A 23,379-nucleotide genomic window follows, 5' to 3' on the forward strand; every position below is an offset into this window, starting at 1 on the left:
ACGTGAATCGTATGACGCTTAAGTAAAATTAGGAGAATCGGGGCCCAGGTAGTTAGGTCCTATTTTTGAAGTACCTACACTATAAATAGGACTCCGAGTCAGTTTTTAGCAAATTTTAATAAAGAGACATACCTACACTTCTTAAATTAAAGAAAAACATAAAATGTGTAGCACGGAAGCTGCTCCGGTTTTCTTATTAGATAAAGCTGAACTAAAACGAAAGTTCGTAAGTACACATTTTTGTTGCTTGTTTAAATGAAACACAATCATTTGGGATCAGCTTTCCATGTTTTCCCAAGCTTGTAACCAATCCTAACCAGACTCCGTTCTCATTGGTCCATCTGTTGCGAAGGGCGGATCGGGATGAGCGGGATGTTGCGACGTCGCTACGCAGGGAATATCCAACTTCACATTTGTTTCTTAGATAATGGAGTTTATGTTCCCGTGTGCCTCATCTCAGATACAGCAGTTGTTACTCCTCCCAATTTCACAGTCATCTATCATCTAGTTTTCATATCGATATTAGTTTCAGGGCGGAGTGTAATATGGGCGGGCGGCTTTACTCAGCGGATCGTATTCAGTTAATTATGTGAAACAGTGTTAAATGTTACTGAAGAACCAAGGTTTTTACACATTTGCCATGTAAAAATTTCATGCGATATTTCGAATTGATACCTACATAGGTAGTTACTAATTCCAGAACAGATTCGTTAAGACTTTTATAAATTTTTCTTCAGTTGCAGTTGCGTAGACACTTTAAACAGAAAATAATTGAGTGATTTCAATGATGAATAGTGGGAGAGCCCGGGTCCCAAAGTGCGCCCGTTGTCGAAACCATGGACTCATCTCCAGTTTGCGAGGCCATAAGAAGGCTTGTGCATATCGTCTGTGCCAGTGCCCTAAATGTGGGTTGATTAAGGAGAGACAACGGATTATGGCAGCCCAGGTATGTATAAAGGTACCTACACAGATTTTCGTACTTTTAAATTGTAAAGCTTCACGATTTCCACCACGCATTTTCTGTGTATAAATCTAAGAAAATAATTAAATACATATTTAGTTAGGTACCTAGTTGAAATGTCAGAAACTTCGTCGTGAGTTTTCACTCAGAATTAGATAGGGTATTAACACTGATTTGTAGCAAAATTAGTTGAAAACCAACTGGTGAATTTACCTACCTATGTAGATGACGGCGACCTAAGAGAATATATTTCATAGGATAGGTCAACAAACCTACTAAAAACTGGGCATTAAACTTATCGGTTTTCTAGACAAAAAACGTTGCGTTGCAAGCAACCTCTGATTGTTCATAGACCCGTGGACGTGGTGCTTCTGGGCCACCACTGCTTGTCAATATTTGGATTTAAAATTAAGAATAAGCAGTTAAAAAATCCCAAATAGGTTCCGATGTGTACAAAATTCTAAAAAACTCTTGTTTAATAAATAAAATAAGACAGCTTTTCATTGGATACTGAATATTTTCTAACGTAAACAATATGCCGACGGTACGAATATGATGACAAGATTGCTGCACTCGTTAACTTTGAATCGTCCCCGTAGAGCGAAAAGTCACTAAGTCCGAAAAGGAAATCGAAGTGATAATTCTTTTTCGTTTTTTTTTGGACTATTCGCTCTACAGGGACGAAATATGCTTTCAGTGCTAGGAAGTCCAGTCACTGAGGAAGTAGAGAGAAGTGGTTTTTAAGAGATACCTATGTACAGGCGAATCATTTGGTTCAGTATTTCTTTTGTTTACAGTTTAATGGTAAACGGCTGTACCGATTATGATCAAGTCTGATCAAGATCTGGAACCGTTGTTAAAGGTTGCTTTTATTCGGTTGTGTTAAGAAGTTCACACAGATTAGTTGCCCAACGTGAGGGTGAGATACCACGAAAATTGTTGGTGCATAGCTACGTAGTTTGCGAACAAATAATGTCAGAAGGTAGCGGTGACTTAGGGTCATGGCACAGTATAGCGGCACCGCAACAGCACGGCTGCAGCACGGCGTCGCCTCGAATTTAGACTACGGCTAGCTGCCAGCGCGCTAACTACGCGTTGTCCGCAAGGTACAAGCTCGCCGTCCGCGCACCGGCCGTGAGGTGTAAGCTTGCTGTCACCGCAAACTCAATATTATTTTAAGACAGTTATGGGTCATGGCACAGTATAGCAGCACCGCAACAGCACGGCTCCATACCAGCATTTAAGTTGTCATTCAATTTAGAGCATTAAATCGTGTATATTATAATATATTTCGTAATGTCAATATGAAAAATCCAACGGCGAGCAGTCAGCGCGCTTGCCGCTACCACACAACTCGGCTCGCAGCCCGCGTGCTGCAAGCGAGCGGACTTCATGCGTACAGCGCGCCGACGGCATGCTCATTTCGCGCCGACTCCGAGTCGGCAGCGAAACAACGTCATTACGTCATGTTCAATCATAACTGTCTTAAAATAATATTGAGTTTGCGGTGACAGCACGCTTACTCCTCGCGGCCGGCGCGCGGTCGGCGCGCGGACGGCGAGCTGGCACCTTGCGGACAACGCGTAGTTAGCGCGCTGGCAGCTAGCCGTAGTCTAAATTCGAGGCGACGCCGTGCTGCTGCTGTGCTGTTGCGGTGCCGCTATAATGTGTCATGACCTTATGATTGAACCGCGCCGACTCGGAGTCGGCGCGTAATGAGCATGCCGTCGGCGCGCTGTATGTACGCATAAGGTCCGCTCGCTTGCAGCACGCGGGCGGCGAGTCGAGTTGTGTGGAAGCGGCAAGCGCGCTGACTGCCCGCCGTTGGCTTTTTCATATTGATATTACGAAATATATTATAAAATTCACGATTTAATGCTCTAAATTGAATGACAACTTAAATGCTGGTGTGGAGCCGTGCTGTTGCGGTGCCGCTATACTGTGCCATGACCCTTAAGATAACATTTTGCGATATTCAATCCCTACGAGTGATGTCGCACCACAAAGATTATTCATAGCTTTAACATTTTCAATATCTAATAGGTACACTTACATGAAATATTTGGCAAAGTGCTAAATTCTTTAAAAATAAACTGTAGCGGTAAGTTTCAGACTATGTAGGTACTTACCTACTGCAGAAAATTCTGAAAGAAATATCCTTAGCAACATATCAAAAGTGGTTTTGTCTCATTTATACTTCCTATTTAGCAAAATAATGAACAGAAAATTATATTAAGGTAAAGAGCACACAAATCGATCCAAATCAACAAGGAAATTCCATAATACCATATTTAGTACAGAAATAACACGCAATTTAGAGGAGTTAATGTGTTTTAATGTAGTGAAATCGAGACCAGCTAATGCAGCGTCTCGGTTTATTTAAACAAGTGGCACGTGTTTACTGAACACGCCGGATGAACCATCGATCGGTTTACACAGTAATGCATCGCTTCGATGTCCCACCACTTGCATCTCCAATCTGGGATAACGCCATTCGATTAATCATCCAGGGAACGATGCAATGTGATGTTAGAAGCAGCAGACTAATCGATTTCAATTATTGAATTCTGTAATTTTTTTTGTACTTTATATCCTTTTTTGTTATACCGGGTACATTGCTAATGTATTATTTATTTTCTGGAAAGCGACAGAGCTCATATAAATTCTAGACAGCGTATTATTAGATTTACCAGAGATTGAGTTTTGTTTACGTTAGCAATGAAGCTGAGATCAGCCCCGGGCTGCGGCGCCCGCTCGGCAATCGTCCGGCGTGGTCCCGAGGGTGGTCGAATACAACAAATATAAACACCAAGTGTTTGTCATTGATTTTCCACTAAATTAATTTGACTGTATTACATTTCCTGGCTTATTTTACGAGGGTGTAGTGATGAATTTTTTTCTTACGAAGTTGAATCAGATTCTTTTGTGAGTTAGATTGTGTGAGTTATCTGTTAAGTTTAACTAGATTTATAAGGCTGATCCACTTGTTTTTATTTAGGTATCAGTCTGGGATTTATTTACTGTAACATGAAGACGGTATAAAATTACAACCACCATTAAATCGTCTACCTACTACCTCTATATTCCCTGTGCTCCATCAGGACTAGCTTTTTCTCTTTCTAATGCCAAATAACTTCAATTACCCTATTCATATATCTAGCTTTGTCAATAGGTGGCATTAAAACGCCAGCAAGCGGCAGAAGATAAGATAGCTTTGCATTTGGCTTCTGTGGAAAGTGGGACGGCACTGGACAGCTTGCCTCCAGGTCGGATTTATGGCATGCGAGTCACTGGCCCATGTCCAAGTCCTGGACCGGAACCAGACTCAGTCGCCGACGATCATACCGTAAGCATCATACTTCAGCATAAAAAAAGTATTTTATATTTTGTTTTTTTTTTTTTACTGACCCCTTTTATATTTTATCATCAGCCAATCCACATTGACAGCGAAACGAGTGATTCTCTCCCAGACTGTTGCACAGTCTCACCAGACTCCGCGGGAACTTCCTCAGCATCGTCATCCTTGCGGTGAGTACTATAAAATACTCCGTAGCAGAATAGTAGGTAGCAACGGTAGCAAAGTAGCGTACATTGTTAAATTATTATTGCCTACTGTTACAACTTCAGTACCTAATAATAACACTAAATTACTATTATGAGAATACTATGGTTTCAATGCTAATTAGACAAGGTGCCCAGCTATTTTTCGTAGGAATTAAACTACAAACGTAAAGCTCTAGAGAAGTGTTTCGTATTATTTCATTATTTTAAAAAAATACTTTATTTAAACTTCATGTAAATTAGACTGGTAGCATAGTTTTATGTGTGGTAAAATACGCGACTCGTGAGGTCTACGCAGTGCCTACGCGGTAGCTACTCGAGTGTTACGCAGCACCTACGTAGGTTGTACGCTACGAAATCCGCGTGATTCGTAGTTTGATTTTATGGACAACATTATTATATTATCTAAATATTTTTCAGTGTAGGGGAAGAGGGATCAGAAAGTGAGAATGCAGTAAGCACAGCCGGCCTGGAGATGCTACGCAAGTTGTTCCCCGGCAAGAAGCGCTCTGTTCTCGAGCTGGTGCTCCGACGATGCAACCACGACCTGCTTCGAGCTGTTGAACATTTTAACGCTACACGAGTGCGTATTGTTCTCTACATTGAGATTTTACTTATATACCAATAAGCAGTACATAAAAATTACGTACTCATTCTAAAATTAAATTAAATCATATATCTGACTTAATAGTTTTAACGTTTTAACGACTTTTAACGTTCCAGTTCATATTACAATGAAAACAATTTACAGGACCAACGAGACAAGATACCAGGCATGAGCACGGGCGGTGGTTATGAAGCATCCGTGTCTAGTTCTGAAGAAGTCGAGTCGAGGTGGTCGGCATTCCGACCAGTAGGTCCTCGAGCTCCGATCTTACCGGCTTTGGTTATGGGCCGAGTGTGCGGTTCTGATTGGCTGATTCCAATGCCAGCGTTGCCTGCGCTGTCAGGTCCTCTCCTCCTGCCTTTACAACACCCCCACGCACCACCAGCCCCTTGCAACCCCTGCTCCCCTGATTGCAGGCAATGCAATCATCACTAGAGAACCCATCATCGATACTAGCCTCCTTAGAACTTAGCATAGTTTATTTATCCTTTCGTGTCAAAATCGCTGCCAAACCATATTTAATGACAAAGAATTTGTACTTAATTCAGCTTTAGGTATACGTATCATATCTACTTTTGTTTAAATGCTGTTGTTATTATTAAATAGTATGTTTAAATTATTCCTTTTGTTTTACTATTTTACCTTACCACGACACGGTGTTTTCAAAATAGCCTTTGGCAATATTTGTTGTCAGTTACAAATGCGTGACATTCTTACAAACGAAGATTGAACAGTCTGTATACGAAATAATGAAACAACACTATGTAAGTATAAATTAGTCAGGTTTTATTGTGGTTATTACAAACCAGTTCTAATTAGTGTAGCTATATTACTTGCAAATCTGAAGAAATGACGGAGTAGTAGGTACCATGTAGGTATAAAACAATGAAAATGACAAATACAATTATGCGCTGACCACTTAATTAGTTCCTACCTATCTGCATGATTTGAACATTAAGCTCTACGCTAATTGTAAAAGATAACAAACGTGGGTTTAAGCTAGCAAGAAACATCCACAGTCAACATATTGATCGTTTCCTGCTTAAGTATTGTATGTATATAATGGAAAGTAGCTATCTGCCTATTAATTATCACACCACTTATCAAAAGCTTTTTTTTTTATTCAAGAAAAATAAAATGGGCTCATTACGCTATGCTGGTGTTAATAAACTAACTTACCTAAACGGCTTCACCCTCCTCCCGTGGGAATTACTTCGAACACCCGGATGAAAAACTATCTTAGACTGATTTTTTTTAAATCGGACAGTTAATTAGTTCCTGAAATTAGCGACTTTAACCAAATTAACAAACTCTTAAGCATAATAACAGAGAACGAACGAATAAGGCGTTAAGTCCGTCATTGTACTGTTTGTGCAAGAAGTATTTAAATAAGTAAATAATATTAGTAATAGGTAACATTTCATCTCCCACGTGACAGTCAGGTAAAAGAGGACAGCGCCCTCTACAAAAATAATTAAAATTCTAACCGAAGTACTTCAAAGGTCAAGTCGAGTAGCGTCAACAATTAACATACAATGAAACCAATAGCTCTAGAGCTAAAGGAAATGTTTCCAAGTAGTCTCTAAACTTAAAAGATCTCTAAGTAGTTTACTTTGTTGAAAATGTATATCTACATAGTTTTAGTATTTATTTTTCTGAATGTCGTTTGTGATATTAATTATCTGATCAGAACACTCATATCTGTCTTGACTGGCCGGTTGTATCAACGAAAATATTCTCTAGATGAAACTACCACGATCTATGGTAAGCTGCACCACCGTATCTATTGTTTGAGACTTTTAATAGACTAAATGATCATTTTTTAATTTGTGATGATGTAATCGTCTGTAAAGAAAATTAAGTTTTATTTTCTAATTCTTTCCCAGGCATTTGTACATTTCAAGATTGCGACATAAGCTTCAAACATATAAGGATAGCTAGACTACTTCGGGATCTTGATTTCGCGCGGTATCACTTCTACGAGAGGACCGGTATTTACCGCAGAAGCAGAGAGCTGGGGATTAAGTCTTTGCAAGGCTGCACCCTTACTATTACCGACGATCCTGTGCCTTTATTTGGTCTCTACAAAATTGATACGAAGGTAATATGTGATGGAGATAGTCTGTATCAAGTTTTTATTCCATTGGTTATTTTATTAATTTAAAGTTGATGTCAATCGCTAAAGCATAGATAGTTTTACACTTTTCACTAAATTCGGTTCTGACTGTTTAGCTACTTTTATCATACATGGTTAATATTTTTACAGCTGGTTTATTGGGATGACCGTTCTTTGTTCCTGGAACATGAAGTGATAACACTTCGAGATGGTAAAATTCGTTCCAAGTTATTATCTCGCCAGCACGCCATAGGCAAGAACGGGGAATCCACGGAAGCACTCCTTGCAAACCTGCCTGGATCACAAGTCCAGCCTATCTGCCCAGAATACATCAAGCATTGGTTACAAAGCATGCAAATCACTAGCAAGAAATTGAAAAAGGATGTTCTCACGAACAAATAAAGATTTTATTAATTTTAAAGAGTTATTATTTTGATGCCTTGATACTGAATTAAAAGTGATAGGGAAGCTCAATAATATTAGCATAAGTGCCATATTTTCAGTAATGTCTACTTATTACTTTTTGCTATAGTTTTGCATACTTAAGCAGTTTTAATTAGCGCTCGTTAGGTATCTAGCCACATACCAGCACCTATGCGAACTTATTGTGCTTAAAGAGGTATTATATTCTTTAACTATGAATTTAAAATAATGAATACCGTATGTAATGGTAGAATGTAAATGGGCCACTTTAGGTTTAAGAACATACTCTGTGCACCTACATTCTGGCAAATAAAATACTTTGACTTTGACTTTGAATGCAAATTAAACACTGACCGTGTTTCAGAATCCAAGAGTATATTATTCGTTTTATCTTAGATCTATCTTCTGAATATGAAATATACATTTATTGTCTACAAAAAAAGAACACGCTGTGATTGAGGCTACTTTTCTGGATTATCTTTATATGTGATCAACCCTATATTTCTCAGACCTGACTTGACAAAGTCCTACCTACCTGTACTTACCTATAGAATTTATACTGTTTTCTAATTTTGTTAGCCGTAGAGTTTTTAACATTGCACTGCCAGCGCGACCGCATCGCTGGCTGCAACTAGCTTCACACTGCTCTTGCAATGGTCAGTGACTCGTTCTTGAACTTGTATGGTCACCAAAGTACGTATACCGTACACCCAGGTTACTCACGATGTTCAAGTTGTTCAACAACAAACAAAATTGACGTAAAGCTGCGCTGTCCTTTTTTTACTACCGCTGGAGTAATAAGTTAAACAAGGAAAAAATATGTAATTTCATGAATCGAGTATATATTGCTGTCCCTTTCATACAAACGTTATGTTTCTTTACGAACGTAGAAGTATATTACTTAATGTATACTTCAAAGTTTTACTACTTGTAAAAGTTAGTGCAGGTTGAGCATTTAAAGAGACCTTACGGGTATTACAGTTGTACTGTTGTATTAATTTGAAATTATATTTTTAAACATGTATTATTGTATAGCAGTGACGTTAATAGCTCTTGCTTATGTATTTTGGGATGTCAACTACTTCCTAAGGATAGCTTTCACCATAGGAATTGGTAGATTGTTCCAAAAGAAATGCGGTATTAATGATACAACCACAATTTACGGTAAGTTTGTGATTTTTATTATGCGTATATTCATTAGTGTAATTATTGCTTAGGTACGTTTCTCAATGTTTGATTACTTACTATATAGGTAGGTACTTTATGCTATTTTATTGAATTGATGCATAATTCACGATAAAAGAGGGCCTATCATAGTTTAATTGTCGGTACTATGTACGTGCCTACCTATGAGTTTTGTTTATTCATAAAATATCTATGTTTATTATTAGTTAATAATTACATATTAGGTATATCGCTACCTATGATGTATGAGACTTAACTAAGTAGCTAATCTATAGCTAAACAGGTACCTACAATTACCGGTTAAAATCTATACTGCGAGGTTTTTCAATCATGTTAAACACAGTTTTTTGCATGATGGAATTGTGCACACTATTAAAATCCTATATTGTTTACGTTTGAACGAAAATACATTAACTTAGGAGCGATCAACTGACGCAATTTCGTATGCAGATTTTGTCAATAGCCATAGAAATATTTTTGGCAGTTGTTAGTAATCACCTATGTTAAACATAAAATACTGCCTCGTTGGTCTAGTGGTCGCAAGCGCGGCTGCTGTTCTCGAGGTCTCGGGTTCGATTCCCGGGTCGGGCTCGCTTTGTGGGTTTTCTTGAACTTTCACAAAGCAGCCCGTAGTTTGGAAGTTGGTGATTGATTTACCCGTGCATCGGAGAGCACGTAAATGTCGGTCCTGCGCCTGATCTCTTTCCGATCGTGTCGGATTGCCGTCCCATCGGGTTATGAGAGTGAAGGAATAGGGAGTGCACCTGTATCTGCGCAAATGCTCGTGCACTATAATATGCGCTGCGCAGCTGGCTGATCTCCTTAAATGAGAACAGCCGCCGTGGCCGAAATCGGCCGTGGACGCCATTATTTTTATTAAACATAAAATACCGTATTACATTTCAGGTTTCTGTACGACACAAGATGTAGACATCTTCTTGAAGCATATGAACAATGCCCGTTATGTCCGAGAGCTGGACTTCGCTAGATTCCACTTCTATGATCGCACCGGTATCTATGATAATATAATGGCAGTTGATGGCCACGCTCTCCAGGGCGCTTCCAGTATTCGCTACAGGAGAACCATCCCTATATTTTCAGCTTATAAAGTTGAAACTAAGGTAAGGATACACAGTTGTTTCGTTTTTATGATCAAGGTTATACTTGCTGGTTTGTTCAACATAACTATGCGCAATACATCCTCAGAGGAGTGTATTGTAGTGTAGTTATTATAAATTCCCTAGGCGAAATAGGTTTGGTACTTCATTGATGCCGACACGACTTATAATCAAATGAAATTACTGTGTTATACATAACTGAAATAAAAACATATGTACATACATACCCAATTTGCATGGATTTAAAGTTCCATATAAAAACAGCCTAAAAACTTGGTTTTGATTTTGACTTTGACTATAATTTAGAAGAATTAGTAGCTTCAAAACGTTTTGTGAAACTTCTAAAACAATCCGATTGCACATATAAGAAGGCTTCTAACATTCAGTCAATTCCAAGTCCCTGTTCAACGAGTCAAATTCATAGTCTAATTCAAAACATTTAATTGGTTGCAGTTGGCGTATTGGGAAGACAAAACATTGTTCATTGAGCAAAAGTTCATCACCTTAAACGATGGTTTCGTACGTGCGATAGTCCTGTCTCGGCAGAATCTCATCAACGTGGATACTGAGAGACTGTTCAAGGGCATCCCCGGTGCAGACACAAAGCCTGAATGTCCTGAAGAAATCAAACACTGGCTTCAAGCGATTGAAGTCTCTAGCGCTAAGCTCAGGAAGAAGGATTAATTAATTACCAACCTTTTTTTACTTAAGTCTCTATATTTATTAATGTTTGTTTGTTAAACTAAAACGTGTTAATGCAAAAATAAAGGTTGAGGTTACTGAGCGACATTTTTTCATGTTCTCTAAAAAGTTTTCGATAAAACAGATGTTTAAAAAACTTGAGCAAAATAACACACAGATGTATCGTATTACGCATCAGTGCGGCACTCTTGCTTGTCACCGCTCCGGCTAATGTTACTGTTTATACAACCTGCACACTATGGACAAGAATTTAGGGATTTCTAAATATCTAGCAAATTGCACTTAATTTTAGACCTTCTGAAACTGCATTTAAGGATCACAATATTTTGGCAAACATATGTACATATGTATAGATTCATCGCGGTCGAGGGTTCGTAGTGAATTTATTATTTTGTGGAAAAGGGCATAAACATGAAAGCATGTTCAAGCAAATTTGAACATTGTTATAAAATAACAAGAGTGAGAATATTTTGGTCTAAGAGAATTTGATATCAATTGAAAAAAATGTCTTTATTTAGGATTTAATTTATTGAGTATCTTGTAACGCTAGTCAATGAAGCGATATTATTAGGTTATTATGTCTGAAATGATTGAAAAAAAAAACTATTTTATTTGGAGTGAAAAAATATTGATGAAATGACGAAGCCAATCGGTAAAATGAAATTGTGCTACGCTTCGTAGTACCGTAGAGTTCCGTAGCAAATACTAGTTAAGTATCATATATCTATATAAATAAAAATGAATTGTTGTTCGTTAGTCTGATTAAAACTCGAGAACAGCTGGGCCGATTGAGCTGATTTTGGTTTTAAAATGTTTGTAGAGGTCCAGGGAAGGTTTGAACGATACGAAGTTCGCGGGATTAGCTAGTATATCATAAAAAAATAACTCCATCATAATTATCATAATACATGTTTAATATTGTTGTTGCATGCCTATCATTACAAAAACTATTCAGAGTTACGTACAATTAAAGAAGTGTTTATTTATTGGAAGAAGTTAATTTTAATCTCAAACATATTTAATGTTCTGTTATGAACTTGTGTGATTCATATTGTTTGTAACCTCAGTCGGTGCGTGTGAAGTAGTCAGTTTTTTCGGGAGTTCCTTAATTAGCCGTCGGCGGCAAGGAAGCTTCCGACCACACACACTTTATACGAGGATCAAATAGTCTTCATTCTTTGTCACTTCACTTATTTTTATTTTACTTCACGTTCCAGGAGAGTAAATAATTAGACTAAAAAATAAATGAATAATAATTTATCATAGGTACCTATGCCGCATTTGGAAAAATCGATATTTTATCTACATTTTACCTACTAAATTATTTGATTAATGACTGAAATAATATATTGCTATTGTAGTCAGATAAATAAACCTATGTATAACGAAAATAGAAAAAGAAAATTGCTTACATCTAGATATCATTCAATATTGTGTTTTGTTCAAAGTCTTCGCCGTATCAGTGTTTAAATATTAAATGGCAAACACTGCGGTGTTTACCAGTAAATAGAGTTGCAGGTCTGTTATTTGGTAAATAAAAATGTTCATATGTATGATAAAATATAAACATTTTTAAGGTATATTTCTGCTATTCATGGTAGTGTAAGCTTTATATGCTCTTAAAGTTGAGAACCTATTGGTGGTAAAGGCATAAGTAAACTTCATTTAACAAGTTTTATATAAAAGATTTAGATTCACAAGTTTTATGTAAAAGAAGTTAGCCATCTGCAACTGTCAGCAAAGTTTACAAAGAATTAAATAAAAATAAATACCTGTGTATGTAAGTATAAGCATTAAGTAGTGGTTCGCAAGTATCAAGACCGTTTTCGTGTAGTAAAATCAAAGGTGGCGCTAACCGCGTGTGTCTTGTCGCACAACAATAACAAAATATCCATTAGCTTTAGTGGTTTCTGTTCAGTGCAGCCGACTTATAACAGAAAATCATCTACACATATTATTTTGTTAATGTGCAGGCCATTTATCACCCTATGTTTTGCTCTACCTATATTGACACTCTTTTTAGTAGCTACGGTAATGAATCCCCTTTGTTACGACTACAATTACCATAAATTTTCTGTGAAACGGTTCATAATAGTAAATAAGACTGATGATAGTAAATAGCCGTCCTTTAACGATACCTATACCCTTTAGGAATATTTAAGTAACAAACATAAATAAACAGTTTACCGGTATGATTGCGACATTTTTAAAATAATATGGTGATGGTTCTGTTTTGTATAAAAAGCAGAGAATCGTTATTTAGTTGTTAGTTAAAAGAAAAATAAAACAGCATAAAATAAGATATTTAAAGCTTTCAGGGGTGGAGCTAAAATAAATGACGTATGGCACTGAATAGGTACTGCCTGTCCATACTTTAACAATTTTTGAATCCTTGGATCGATCTAAACTTAAAATATTCCCACTTCTGCTAATAATTGAAATACCTATCCTTAATATGTTTTTGGGACTATCGATCTAATTTTTTATGCATAGATTGACATTGTATCCAAAGTGATAAAAAAGAATATAACGTTATTTTAATATATAAATGCTTTAATTAAAACTTAATTTATATCTGCACAAACCTATAATTACTTGCAATCGATTTAATGTTTCGCGCTATTGCTCAAGGATTCCTAAAATATTTAAGTGACCTAGCGTTATACATATTTAATAGCCTATGCCACGATTAGCAATAATGTTTAGCATCATTTCTTAGTTAGCGGTCAAAGATGTTAGTCTCTACACCATCTCTTGTACCTTTAGAAATACTTTTAAATACAATTATCAACCAGTACTTGCAGTCTGCATATTGCATAACAGTTTTTTCGGAGAGCCCTTTCACATTCATTCTGCCAACCAGTTTCATTTCTCTGATCCCAAATGAAACAAATCTGGTGGAACAGATATTTAATGTATCAGAAACGGGCTGCTCTGATTACATAGTCCGAATGCGGGATCCGCAAATCTTTATGGAAGCATTTGAAAGAGTTGTTCATATAGCAAACGTAAGGAGAAGTGATAGAAAAGTTATATTCTTGCCTTATGATGAGGAATATAACGAAGAAAATGACGTTAACCTACCTTCTTTGGTGTTTTCGATGAAAGGCAGCAAATTTCTTGCAAATATGTTAATGATTGTAAACCATGCGAGTGTTAACCAGGACTGCAAAATATTCAATTTGGTTACTCATCAATTTGTCGGTCCTGAAGATACGACCCATCTACCTAAATACTTGGATAGTTGGGATTCTTGTACTCAAAAGTTTGAAAATGAAGCGAATTTATTTCCCCACGATTTAACTAATTTGTACGGAAAAGTAGTAAGGGTGGCTTGTTTTACTTACAAACCGTATGCATTGTTAGATATTGACCCTGCAATTGAACCTCTAGGTAGGGATGGAGTGGAGATCAGGATAGTCGATGAACTTTGCAGGTAAGTCATTAGAGGCTTAAGTTAAAAGCTGGTGTTTGGTTATTAAATAATATTTCTAATATAGATGGATAAATTGTACTGTCGAAATCGTGCGAGAGGATGTTGATCAGTGGGGCGAAATTTATGCAAACGAATCTGGCGGCATTGGTGTTATTGGAAGTGTTGTGGAAGATCGGGCTGATATTGCTATAAGTAAGGAGTACAAGTATTTATAATGGTATGAGTGATACATACTTGGTTGGTCTACCTTACCTACTCGTTATGTTATATTTCAGCCGCCCTCTATTCCTGGTATGAAGAATACCGTGTGATGGATTTTTCGGTGGCTGGCGTAAGGACTGCAATAACGTGCATAGCTCCGGCACCTCGGTAAATCATCATCATCGTCATCATCATCATCTCAGCCATAGGACGTCCCCTGCTGAACATAGGCCTCCCCCTTTGATCTCCACAGATACCTGTTGGAAGCGACCTGCATCCAGCGTCTTCCGGCGACCTTTATAAGGTCGTCTGTCCACCTCGTAAATACTTAAAATGAAATAAAAACTTCTTTGTATAAACTACTTCTGACCTTTATTTTTTTTTTAGATTACTATCAAGCTGGGAAATGCCCTTGATGCCGTTTACTTGGTATATGTGGCTTGCAGTAGTTTTCACTTATTTCTATGCTTCGACTGGACTTTTAACAGCACAAGGATGTTCTACGACTACGTACCCTTTCTTTAACGTATTTGGGATGATGATCGGGCAAGTAGGTGTTTCATGTATTGTGCACAGTATCTTCTTACTTACAGGCTCAGTTTTTTCTTGTTTGAACCTAATCTATCTTATAACCATAGGTCTACTGTCGATTTAGGTACACTTTACTTTTTTTTGTGCAAAACGTTTAAACGTCCAGAATAATCGCTACATACTTAACAAAGTCCCTTTTTGTGTCCCTATGTCTCTTTGTACGCTTATATCTTCAAAATGACTCAACCGATTTTTATGCGGTTTTTTTAATAGATAGTGATTATAATGAGGAAGGTTTATATGTAGGTATAATAACACACATAAAATAGTGGGAAAATACCTATTGTTATCCCGTGCGAAGCCGAAGCGGGTAGTTAGTTAGTCGCTAGTTTAATATAGCTTCTGGCTATATAATTATAAGTTGTTATATGTAACTTCTATCTATTATATGATTATTGCATTTATTTAGTGCAGCGTCCTGCTATAAAAATACACGACTAGTTTTGATTAAACACACAAAATACACAACATTATGAATGTGGTATTCATATAAGCTCCTATCGCTTCAATCAGACGGCCTTTTTATTTATCAAGGACAAAGCTTTATGATGAACTAGCGACCGGCCATAGCTTTGCACGGGTGCAATGCCGATACTTAATGCACATAAGCCTTCCGCTTCAATAACTCTATCTGTTAAAAAAACCGCTTCATGTAGCTTTCAGGATTCAAGTATACGTAGGGATAAAGGGACAGAGAAAGTGACTTTGTTTTATACTATGTAGTGATAGTGAAGTACCAAAAAAAGTCGTGGTGGCCTAGTGGGCAAAGAACCAACCTCTCGAGTATGAGGGCGCGGGTTCGATTCCAGGTCAGGCAAGTACCAATGCAACTTTTCTAAGTTTGTATGTACTTTCTAAGTATATCTAGACACCAATGACTGTGTTTCGGATGGCACGTTAAACTGTAGGTCCCGGCTGTCATTGCACATCCTTGGCAGTCGTTACGGGTAGTCAGAAGCCAGTAAGTCGGACACCAGTCTAACCAAGGGGTATCGGGTTGCCCGGGTAACTGGGTTGAGGAGGTCAGATAGGCAGTCGCTTCTTGTAAAGCACTGGTACTCAGCTGAATCCGGTTAGACTGGAAGCCGACCCCAACATAGTTTGGGAAAAGGCTCGGAGGATGATGATAGTGAAGTACCAACTATACTATACTAATATACATATATAAATAAATAAATATAAATATCTTTCAGTCGCAGTACGAAAGCAGAGCTTCATGGAGGATAAGAGGTGTGACTGGCTGGCTGCTAATAGCTGGTTTAATTCTAAGCTGTGCTTATGGGGCCGGTTTGGCTTCCACATTCACTGTGCCTCGATATGAGCCATCCATTGACACGGTACAAGATATAGTGGATAGGGAAATGGAATGGGGAGCCACTCATGACGCCTGGATATTTTCACTGACTCTCTCAACAGAAGTATGAACCGCTTTACCCAATTAATTACATGATGAATGCATATAATATACTTAATTGATGATGATGATAAAATATCCGTTTTCAGCCACTTGTAAAACAACTAGTGAGTCAATTTCGTATTCATTCATTTGATGAATTGAAGAGGAAAAGTTATACAAGAAGTATGGCATACAGTATTGAAAAGTTACCTGCAGGTAAGTATAAATATTTTTCTGCAATATTTGGAAAAATAAGTTATCTTGAAACTTGATATATTCTTGGCAGTTAGGCATATTCTTAAAATAGGTACTGTGCTATAGGTAACTTCGCCATAGGAGAATACATAACGCAAGAAGCTGTCCTTGACATGATGTTAATGTTGGAAGATTTTTACTACGAGCAGTGTGTGGTGATGATGAGAAAGAGTTCTCCTTACACGGAGAAGGTCAGTCAACTGGTGGGGCGCCTCCATCAATCCGGTCTACTGCTGGCATGGGAAACACAGGTCTATTCGTAACTCTTTTTTCTTAGCCTACGTAATGGAAGACTCTCTTTGTTAAAAAGTTATAAAAGGCATTGAGAAAAGTCCAGGCATCCCCTTTTTAGGCCCCCTTAGATGCTGTGTGTTTGAGGTCACCGACGGGCAGGTGAAACCGCGTAGCCTGCACTTTAAAAGTTATACCAACAATCAAAGAATGTAAGAACCCTTTCACAGAGTACCTAATCAGGAAAATTAATATTATTTTCCTACTTACAGGTCGCGCTAAAGCATTTGAATTACAAAGTACAGGTAGAGGTGCGGCTATCGAGATCCAAAAACGACGTCGGCACAACGAAGCCCTTGAATCTTGACAATGTTGTGGTACGTAAGCCTAAGATCAAATGCAGAAAATAAAATACACAGACTTAGGTACCTAAATACTCTAAACTACATAGTTAGGTAACAATATTTAACGCCTCAAAACATTACGTAGACTATCTATTGCTAAGACTAAAGTATAAGGAGGAAACTGTAGGCTAGATCTTTGTTTTTAATAATCTCTTGAATATTAACAAAAGCATACGTCACATTTGATTGTTACAGGGTATCTTCATAGTATACGCCATCGGCCTCACGATTTCCTTTGCAATTTTTTTGGGAGAAATCTATGTGCACCAACGTAAAAAGAAGAATGAAGTTTCGCATATTGATTGAAAGTATAGAATCCTCACGGAGTACCTACAATGTCACCTATTGATTAAAGTAGTTTGCACGAATAGAAAATTAGAAACTATGGCATAACGCAACAATATGTAATAAAACAATTCTTGATTTGCTTCTTTTACTTATTAGTATGAATACCACTCGACTTAGAACAATCCGATGTGAGAGAGTAAAGTTAGACACACCTCTCCATCTTCCAAAGTCCATAAGTAGGTATATCAAACTAACAGTATAAAAACCTAAAGAATAAGAATCTTAAAACAATGCAAAAATGTGTTAATGGATAAGTCAATGCGTCTATTGATATCAAGGGGTATTGCTGCATACCATCGCAGATTATAACAATGATGATTATCTTTTGTTATGGAGGTTCATACCTCTGACAAAAATCGGTCACGTAAGATAGTCGCACAAAACATACATACAAGTCAAAGTGAGAACTACCTTTTTTGATGTAGTTTAAAAATAACTAATAACACAGAAAAGCAAAAAAGTGCTACATATTAGATACTTACGATGGCTTTGGCTGAACTTGGGCTTTTCTTCTTTATTTATTGGGTTTATTTTGAATTTCCCGCTCCAGTAGAAGCTTAAAGGATACAAAAAATGATTTAAAGTTTATTATTATCACAAAATAATGATACAATTACGTCTTGCACTTGATGATTTAGGTTTAGGTGATTTGAATTTCCCGCGCATCGTCATGCCACCCATTTTTTTTAAATTTATAGTTCTAAACTTTCATAGACAAGTCATTCGTCTATTATTCAATGTCAATAATTTTCACAATGGGGCTGGCAACGGAAAGCTCATGTAGATGTCGCCACACTCGCCACCATAATTCTGTCCCTGTCAAGTTGTTTGAGGTTGTGTGTCATTTTGATTCGGTTGCGTTTCAGGCGATATTATACTACCATCCGTGAGTGTTAAGTGTTAAAACAAGTTTAAATTGATTAATAACAATGTATTCTACATGGACAGTTCCTCAACTGAAAAAGGAATTGAAGGAACGAGGTGCTTCTTTACGTGGAAAAAAAGCAGACCTAATCGAAAGGTATGGCAATCAAAATGCTGTTTGTAGCCCTATATTGGTGTTTTACGTTGGTTTTGCGTATTATTCTGATGGAAGATAGACTTTGTGTCAACTGCAACACAAAATCGAAGTACATTGTATACTCATTTAGTTCCATTAGATATCTAAAATACACTTACGAATTTGCAACAACATTTTTAAATAATATCTTTGTTTTTCTACAGATTGGAGATTTACGACCAGAATTTCAACTTCGGAAATCGGGAAAATGTTGAAACAGACGATCCAGCGATGAAATTACCTTCTAATGAGTGCTACCGTGACATAAATAGTCACACAAAATTACCTCCATTAAATAAAACACAAATAAGACATTATTTATCATAGTAAGTTTCTGTTAAGTACAATACTCTAACAATAACATCTTGTGAAAAATATTTTTATTACCTAATACGTTTTTTCCTGGGTATTTAGTTGAAACCCAGCCGGTATTTAAACAAAATACCTATATAAATAATATTTCAAATTGTATTACCAATGATACTAGCTCATTTAATTGATTTTCTCATATTTTTCTTGCAGCACTAGCAAAAAAATGGATAAAGTGGCTCAACTGTATGAATCTCGACACTTAGTTACAGCACGATCCCACACCTCATCAAATGAAACATATATCAAAGGGATTTGCAGAAAAAGTATGAAGAAACTGCATTATAGTGTAGATATTAAATTCGATGAATATGGGAACATCATGGAAGCACACTGTGAGTGTCCAGCAGGTAGCGGAAGTAATGCTTCATGTAAACATGTTGCTGTTCTTTTATTTGGCATAGAACATATGGTACATGCAAAACAAATTTTATTATTTGAAACCTGCACTCAGAAGTTGCAGCAATTTCATGTACCAACATCTCGATATTCAGGAACACCTATCCGTGCCGAAAAATTGACACGTAGAAGAAAGAAGACGGATCACAGTCCATACAAAATTGCCCCACGTCCTATAACAATGTGACGTATCTCAAAAAAAAGATAAAAATGTTTAAAAAAATATAGCATACTCTCTTATTCTTTTTTTTTACACCTTCATACGAAAAAAATGCTTTAAAAATTGTTCAAGGGCTGTTATGAAAACATCGTTAATAGGACTATTTATGGACTATTTTATTAAATTATTTATTTGTTTGATAGGGTATACCTCACAGGTGGTCCCATAATCATCAGGTCAGGATCTGATGATGGAAACCCTGAGAAATCCAGGGCAACTTTTTAAAGTTGCAGCCATACGCAGGATAAAAACGTGACTATAAGGTGTATGTCTTATAACACTATGTAACAGTGAAGATTTGGAGCTGACCTGATGATGGAGACGAAAGAAGGTCCAGGGAACTCGACAACTGAATATGTAAACTACCTCGTGATTGGGCTTATATTATTTGTATTGAATAAACCTTTGCAACAGTGAAGGTTTGGAGCTGATCCGATGAAATGATGGAGACCAGAGAAAGTCGAGGGAACTCGACAACTGAATATGTGAACTACCTCAAGAGTCGGTGTCTAATGGATGTACCTAAGCCGATGCTCCAAAGAATAGTTTTTTTTTGCTTTTCAGTGTTTTTGGGAGTCGGTTTTATTTTATTGTAAAAAGTTTTTTTTTATTTTTGGCTTTTCAGTGACAAGCACAGTTGTCACTATCCGCATAAGTGGAAAGTTCTCATTAATACGAATAATATAAGCCCAAACACGAGGTAGTTCACATATTCAGTTGTCGAGTTCCCTCGACTTTCTCTGGTCTCCATCATCAAGTCAGATGTAAACCTTCACTGTTGCAAAGTTCTATTCAATACAAATAATATAAGCCCAAACACGAGGCAGTTTACGTATTCAGTTGTCGAGTTCCCTCAACCTTCGTTCGTCTCCATCATCAGGTCAGCTCCAAACCTTCACTGTTGCATATTGTTATAAGACATACACCTTATAGTCACGTTTTTATCCTGCGCATGCCTGCAACTTTAAAAAGTTGTCCTGGATTTCACAGGGTTTCCATCATCAGATCCTGACCTGATGATTATGGGACCACCTGTGAGGTATACCCTATCAAACAAATAAATAATTTAATAAATATAAATATATAATATAACAAATAAATAGTCCTATTAACGATGTTTTCATAACAGCGCCTGAACAATTTTTAAAGCCTTTTTTTCGTATGAAGGTGTAAAAAAAAAGAATTAGAGAGTATGCTATATTTTTTTAAACATTTTTATCTTTTTTTTGAGATACGTCACATTGTTATAGGACGTGGGGCAATTTTGATCCATCTTCTTTGCCAGTAATATTTGAGCCCTATCCTGTCAATAAAATAAACAAAATCAACTATGATAGTAGGGTTCGAAGTTTGGTTTTAAATTTCCCTAATAGCTCTATGCCTCTCAAACAAATGTATGAACCTGCCAATCCCTATAGCTTAGAGACAGATCACAATTATACTCTAGAAGATAAAAAATCAAAAATCTTGAAAAATTTGCTGGTGTCAGAAATAACTGAGGATCAAATAAAAAAAATTGAAGAGGAAACACGTTTTCAAAGCAACAGTGATGAATGGCATAACCAAAGGCAGAAACATATAACGGCTAGCACGTTCCATACAATATGTCATTTAAGAGAGACAACAATGAAGGTCTACGCAAAACAACTGCAACAAAAGAAAACATTCTTCAGCAGAGCAACAAGCCATGGCATTATAAATGAAAAAATTGCATTAGACAAATATTGTCAAATGTATGACCTCATAGCAGAGCCTTGTGGGCTTTTCATCAGCAAAGAACGGCCTCATCTTGCAGCTTCACCAGATGCATTGTTGGGTTCAGAGACTACGATAGAAATAAAATGCCCATATGCAAGCAGATCTCAAAATATAACCTCTACAAGTGTGCCTTATTTATATGAAATTGATGGTATTTTGAATTTAAAGAAAAATTCTCCATATTATTACCAAATTCAGGGGCAGTTGTACTGCACTAATAGAAAATATTGTAACCTGGTGATATACACCTATATTGATTTAAAAGTGGTATATGTTTACAGAGATGAACAATTTATAAAAGAAATGTTATTGAAATTAGATAATTTTTTTGAAAATTATTATAAGGGTGAACTTTTAAATAAGTATTTATATTATAATTATGAAGATTTTAATAAATAATGAACCAATCATTAATTTATGTTTTTATTTACTATTCCTTCCCTGAAATTACATAACATCATGCAAATGAAAAATATCTTCGAGGCTAAAGGAATATAATACTGGTTAAGTTCACTCGTTAGTATTTTATATGTTTTAGATAAACCAATAAGTCTTTCTATATGAACCCGTTGACTGGCTAGTTTCTGGTCTTGTTTTAATAATATTCCAGGAATTTGGGATTTTCCTTTTAAAAATGTAGGAATATTTATTCCTACACATTTACTAGCAAATAAATCTTGAACATTGAAACCACGGTCTGCCATAATGCTGTCTCCTGGTTCACACTTCTCGAAAAGACTGCTGCGTTCCACAATTTGGCGGTCACTTGTAGATCCAGCATATGCTCCTGAACAATAAGTAAATAACCCACCAGGTGATGACCCGACTAAGAATTTCAAAGTATTTTTGTGTTTATATTGACTGAAAGAAGCTTTTTGAGCATCAGGTTGGCTAGGTTTTTGTATGGGAATTTCTGTTCCATCTATAATTATTCTTGTAGAAGGATAATTAGTTTTAAAAGAATTAGGCATATAAAAGTTGACTAGCTCACGAGATGGCCAGATATTAATGAGACTCCAAAGGTCATTAACAAAATTAATCCAGGTAATAATCACATTTGAAACCTCTGTTTTGCTTACACCAAACATTTTTCCTAGCTCAAAATCAGGCTTATTTCGTCTTAATTTAATAAGCAACATTAAAAATTGTTCTTCTATGGACAAACATATAACTCTGCTCCATCTATATTTTATATCATTAGCCATAGGCATTAATGTAGATAATACTAATGAAAACTTTTGGTAAGTTTCCAGGCCCGTATAAAAATTTACTGAATCATTATCAGTCACCAATAAATCAGTAGAGAAGATTTTCATAATGCTTGATGTTTGCGTTGCTTCATTTTTCATTATTTTTGTTGTATCAGTAACATTACAAGCATTTTGATGTGCGGAACCTTCAGTTAAAATATCCACATATTGACCAATATTTTCATCCTGTTCAGAACACAGTACATCCTGAAATGGTTCAATATCCCTGTTTTGCGAAGAAGCTGCTTCTTGGAAAAGGCTTTTCTTACAATTGCGAACTTTCAATCGTTCTTCTCTGTCCTCTGATTGTTTGGAAACAGGTTTTACATTCCATGGAAAAAGAGAAGGTACAGCAGACTTTTTCAAATGTTTATGCTGATGTTCTACCCCTGTAAATAAAATCTCTACTATAATATTTAATCATCTTAAATCCTAAGGACAAAATTATAACTTTTAGTGATGTTTACCTGTGTATTTACTAATCATTACATAGTCGCTTTCTTTAAAATGTTTTCGACATAACCTAGAACCACTTTTAGGTACGAAATTCACACGACGGATTGCTTTTAGCCACTTTCTTTTTAGTTTCTCATCCTTAGGGAATTGGTGGGTAGCGGTTTCAGAACAATTTGGAACACAGCAACGTGTCATTTTTATAATTTTCTATAATTAATTGAACTTTTCATAGGAAATCGCTTTGTTATGGGACAGAACGACGATAGCGCCACTTTGACAGTTGCCAGCCCCAATTTAGTCGATTTATGCTGTCAAACTCTAATGTTTGTGTA

General features: G+C 36.6%; 6 protein-coding genes across 8 annotated transcripts; 5 read left to right on the forward strand and 1 right to left on the reverse strand.

The window, feature by feature from the left end:
- The first annotated feature begins 363 nt into the window (after positions 1-363).
- On the forward strand, positions 364-5,748 carry LOC124630439 (doublesex- and mab-3-related transcription factor dmd-4). Of its 3 annotated transcripts, none has more exons than XM_047164347.1 (6): positions 364-642; positions 738-946; positions 4,134-4,307; positions 4,392-4,489; positions 4,943-5,105; positions 5,274-5,748. In XM_047164347.1, the coding sequence occupies exons 2-6, from the start codon at positions 785-787 to the stop codon at positions 5,562-5,564; spliced, it is 888 nt and encodes a 295-aa protein (XP_047020303.1). In that variant the 5' UTR covers positions 364-642; positions 738-784; the 3' UTR covers positions 5,565-5,748. The 3 variants fall into 3 exon arrangements, with proteins under 3 accessions (XP_047020303.1, XP_047020301.1, XP_047020300.1); XM_047164345.1 differs by having other exon boundaries at positions 364-623; XM_047164344.1 differs by having other exon boundaries at positions 364-946.
- An 873-nt stretch (positions 5,749-6,621) lies between these two features.
- Positions 6,622-7,661, forward strand: LOC124630479 (protein THEM6-like). Its single transcript, XM_047164400.1, has 3 exons — positions 6,622-6,893; positions 7,016-7,230; positions 7,396-7,661. The coding sequence occupies exons 1-3, from the start codon at positions 6,752-6,754 to the stop codon at positions 7,645-7,647; spliced, it is 609 nt and encodes a 202-aa protein (XP_047020356.1). The 5' UTR covers positions 6,622-6,751; the 3' UTR covers positions 7,648-7,661.
- An 894-nt stretch (positions 7,662-8,555) lies between these two features.
- On the forward strand, positions 8,556-10,755 carry LOC124630352 (protein THEM6-like). Its single transcript, XM_047164217.1, has 3 exons — positions 8,556-8,832; positions 9,760-9,974; positions 10,425-10,755. Exons 1-3 carry the CDS (start codon positions 8,688-8,690, stop codon positions 10,653-10,655), a joined length of 591 nt encoding a protein of 196 aa, XP_047020173.1. The 5' UTR covers positions 8,556-8,687; the 3' UTR covers positions 10,656-10,755.
- A 2,650-nt stretch (positions 10,756-13,405) lies between these two features.
- LOC124630423 (probable glutamate receptor) lies at positions 13,406-17,518 on the forward strand. Its single transcript, XM_047164324.1, has 9 exons — positions 13,406-14,109; positions 14,174-14,301; positions 14,385-14,478; positions 14,698-14,860; positions 16,095-16,319; positions 16,405-16,513; positions 16,619-16,803; positions 17,056-17,160; positions 17,383-17,518. The coding sequence occupies exons 1-9, from the start codon at positions 13,406-13,408 to the stop codon at positions 17,491-17,493; spliced, it is 1,824 nt and encodes a 607-aa protein (XP_047020280.1). The 3' UTR covers positions 17,494-17,518.
- An 826-nt stretch (positions 17,519-18,344) lies between these two features.
- Positions 18,345-21,639, forward strand: LOC124630655. The gene is made up of 4 exons (XM_047164618.1): positions 18,345-18,556; positions 18,760-18,921; positions 19,118-19,512; positions 21,623-21,639. The coding sequence occupies exons 1-4, from the start codon at positions 18,465-18,467 to the stop codon at positions 21,637-21,639; spliced, it is 666 nt and encodes a 221-aa protein (XP_047020574.1). The 5' UTR covers positions 18,345-18,464.
- Positions 21,640-21,750: 111 nt separating this feature from the next.
- LOC124630179 lies at positions 21,751-23,348 on the reverse strand. Its single transcript, XM_047163909.1, has 2 exons — positions 23,059-23,348; positions 21,751-22,980 (listed from the first exon to the last, which is right to left on the reverse strand). Exons 1-2 carry the CDS (start codon positions 23,240-23,242, stop codon positions 21,752-21,754), a joined length of 1,413 nt encoding a protein of 470 aa, XP_047019865.1. The 5' UTR covers positions 23,243-23,348; the 3' UTR covers position 21,751.
- Positions 23,349-23,379: the final 31 nt, after the last annotated feature.

Source organism: Helicoverpa zea, chromosome 5 (genome assembly GCF_022581195.2).
Source record: "Helicoverpa zea isolate HzStark_Cry1AcR chromosome 5, ilHelZeax1.1, whole genome shotgun sequence".
In the NCBI taxonomy this organism is placed as follows: Eukaryota; Metazoa; Arthropoda; class Insecta; order Lepidoptera; family Noctuidae; genus Helicoverpa; species Helicoverpa zea.

Excerpts from the sequence above, each read along its gene's own strand:
- LOC124630439 (XM_047164344.1), top strand. The coding sequence starts at position 785 with ATGATGAATAGTGGGAGAGCCCGGGTCCCAAAGTGCGCCCGTTGTCGA. Across the intron at positions 4,490-4,942 it reads TCAGCATCGTCATCCTTGCG|TGTAGGGGAAGAGGGATCAG; the intron begins GTGAGTACTATA and ends AATATTTTTCAG. Across the intron at positions 5,106-5,273 it reads AACATTTTAACGCTACACGA|GACCAACGAGACAAGATACC; the intron begins GTGCGTATTGTT and ends AACAATTTACAG.
- LOC124630479 (XM_047164400.1), top strand. The coding sequence starts at position 6,752 with ATGTATATCTACATAGTTTTAGTATTTATTTTTCTGAATGTCGTTTGT. Across the intron at positions 6,894-7,015 it reads TGAAACTACCACGATCTATG|GCATTTGTACATTTCAAGAT; the intron begins GTAAGCTGCACC and ends ATTCTTTCCCAG. Across the intron at positions 7,231-7,395 it reads TCTACAAAATTGATACGAAG|CTGGTTTATTGGGATGACCG; the intron begins GTAATATGTGAT and ends ATATTTTTACAG.
- LOC124630352 (XM_047164217.1), top strand. The coding sequence starts at position 8,688 with ATGTATTATTGTATAGCAGTGACGTTAATAGCTCTTGCTTATGTATTT. Across the intron at positions 8,833-9,759 it reads TGATACAACCACAATTTACG|GTTTCTGTACGACACAAGAT; the intron begins GTAAGTTTGTGA and ends ATTACATTTCAG. Across the intron at positions 9,975-10,424 it reads CTTATAAAGTTGAAACTAAG|TTGGCGTATTGGGAAGACAA; the intron begins GTAAGGATACAC and ends AATTGGTTGCAG.
- LOC124630423 (XM_047164324.1), top strand. The coding sequence starts at position 13,406 with ATGTTAGTCTCTACACCATCTCTTGTACCTTTAGAAATACTTTTAAAT. Across the intron at positions 16,514-16,618 it reads TATTGAAAAGTTACCTGCAG|GTAACTTCGCCATAGGAGAA; the intron begins GTAAGTATAAAT and ends ACTGTGCTATAG. Across the intron at positions 17,161-17,382 it reads TGAATCTTGACAATGTTGTG|GGTATCTTCATAGTATACGC; the intron begins GTACGTAAGCCT and ends TGATTGTTACAG.
- LOC124630655 (XM_047164618.1), top strand. The coding sequence starts at position 18,465 with ATGTATTCTACATGGACAGTTCCTCAACTGAAAAAGGAATTGAAGGAA. Across the intron at positions 18,557-18,759 it reads AAAGCAGACCTAATCGAAAG|ATTGGAGATTTACGACCAGA; the intron begins GTATGGCAATCA and ends GTTTTTCTACAG. Across the intron at positions 18,922-19,117 it reads ATAAGACATTATTTATCATA|CACTAGCAAAAAAATGGATA; the intron begins GTAAGTTTCTGT and ends TTTTTCTTGCAG.
- LOC124630179 (XM_047163909.1), bottom strand. The coding sequence starts at position 23,242 with ATGACACGTTGCTGTGTTCCAAATTGTTCTGAAACCGCTACCCACCAA. Across the intron at positions 22,981-23,058 it reads AATGATTAGTAAATACACAG|GGGTAGAACATCAGCATAAA; the intron begins GTAAACATCACT and ends TTTTATTTACAG.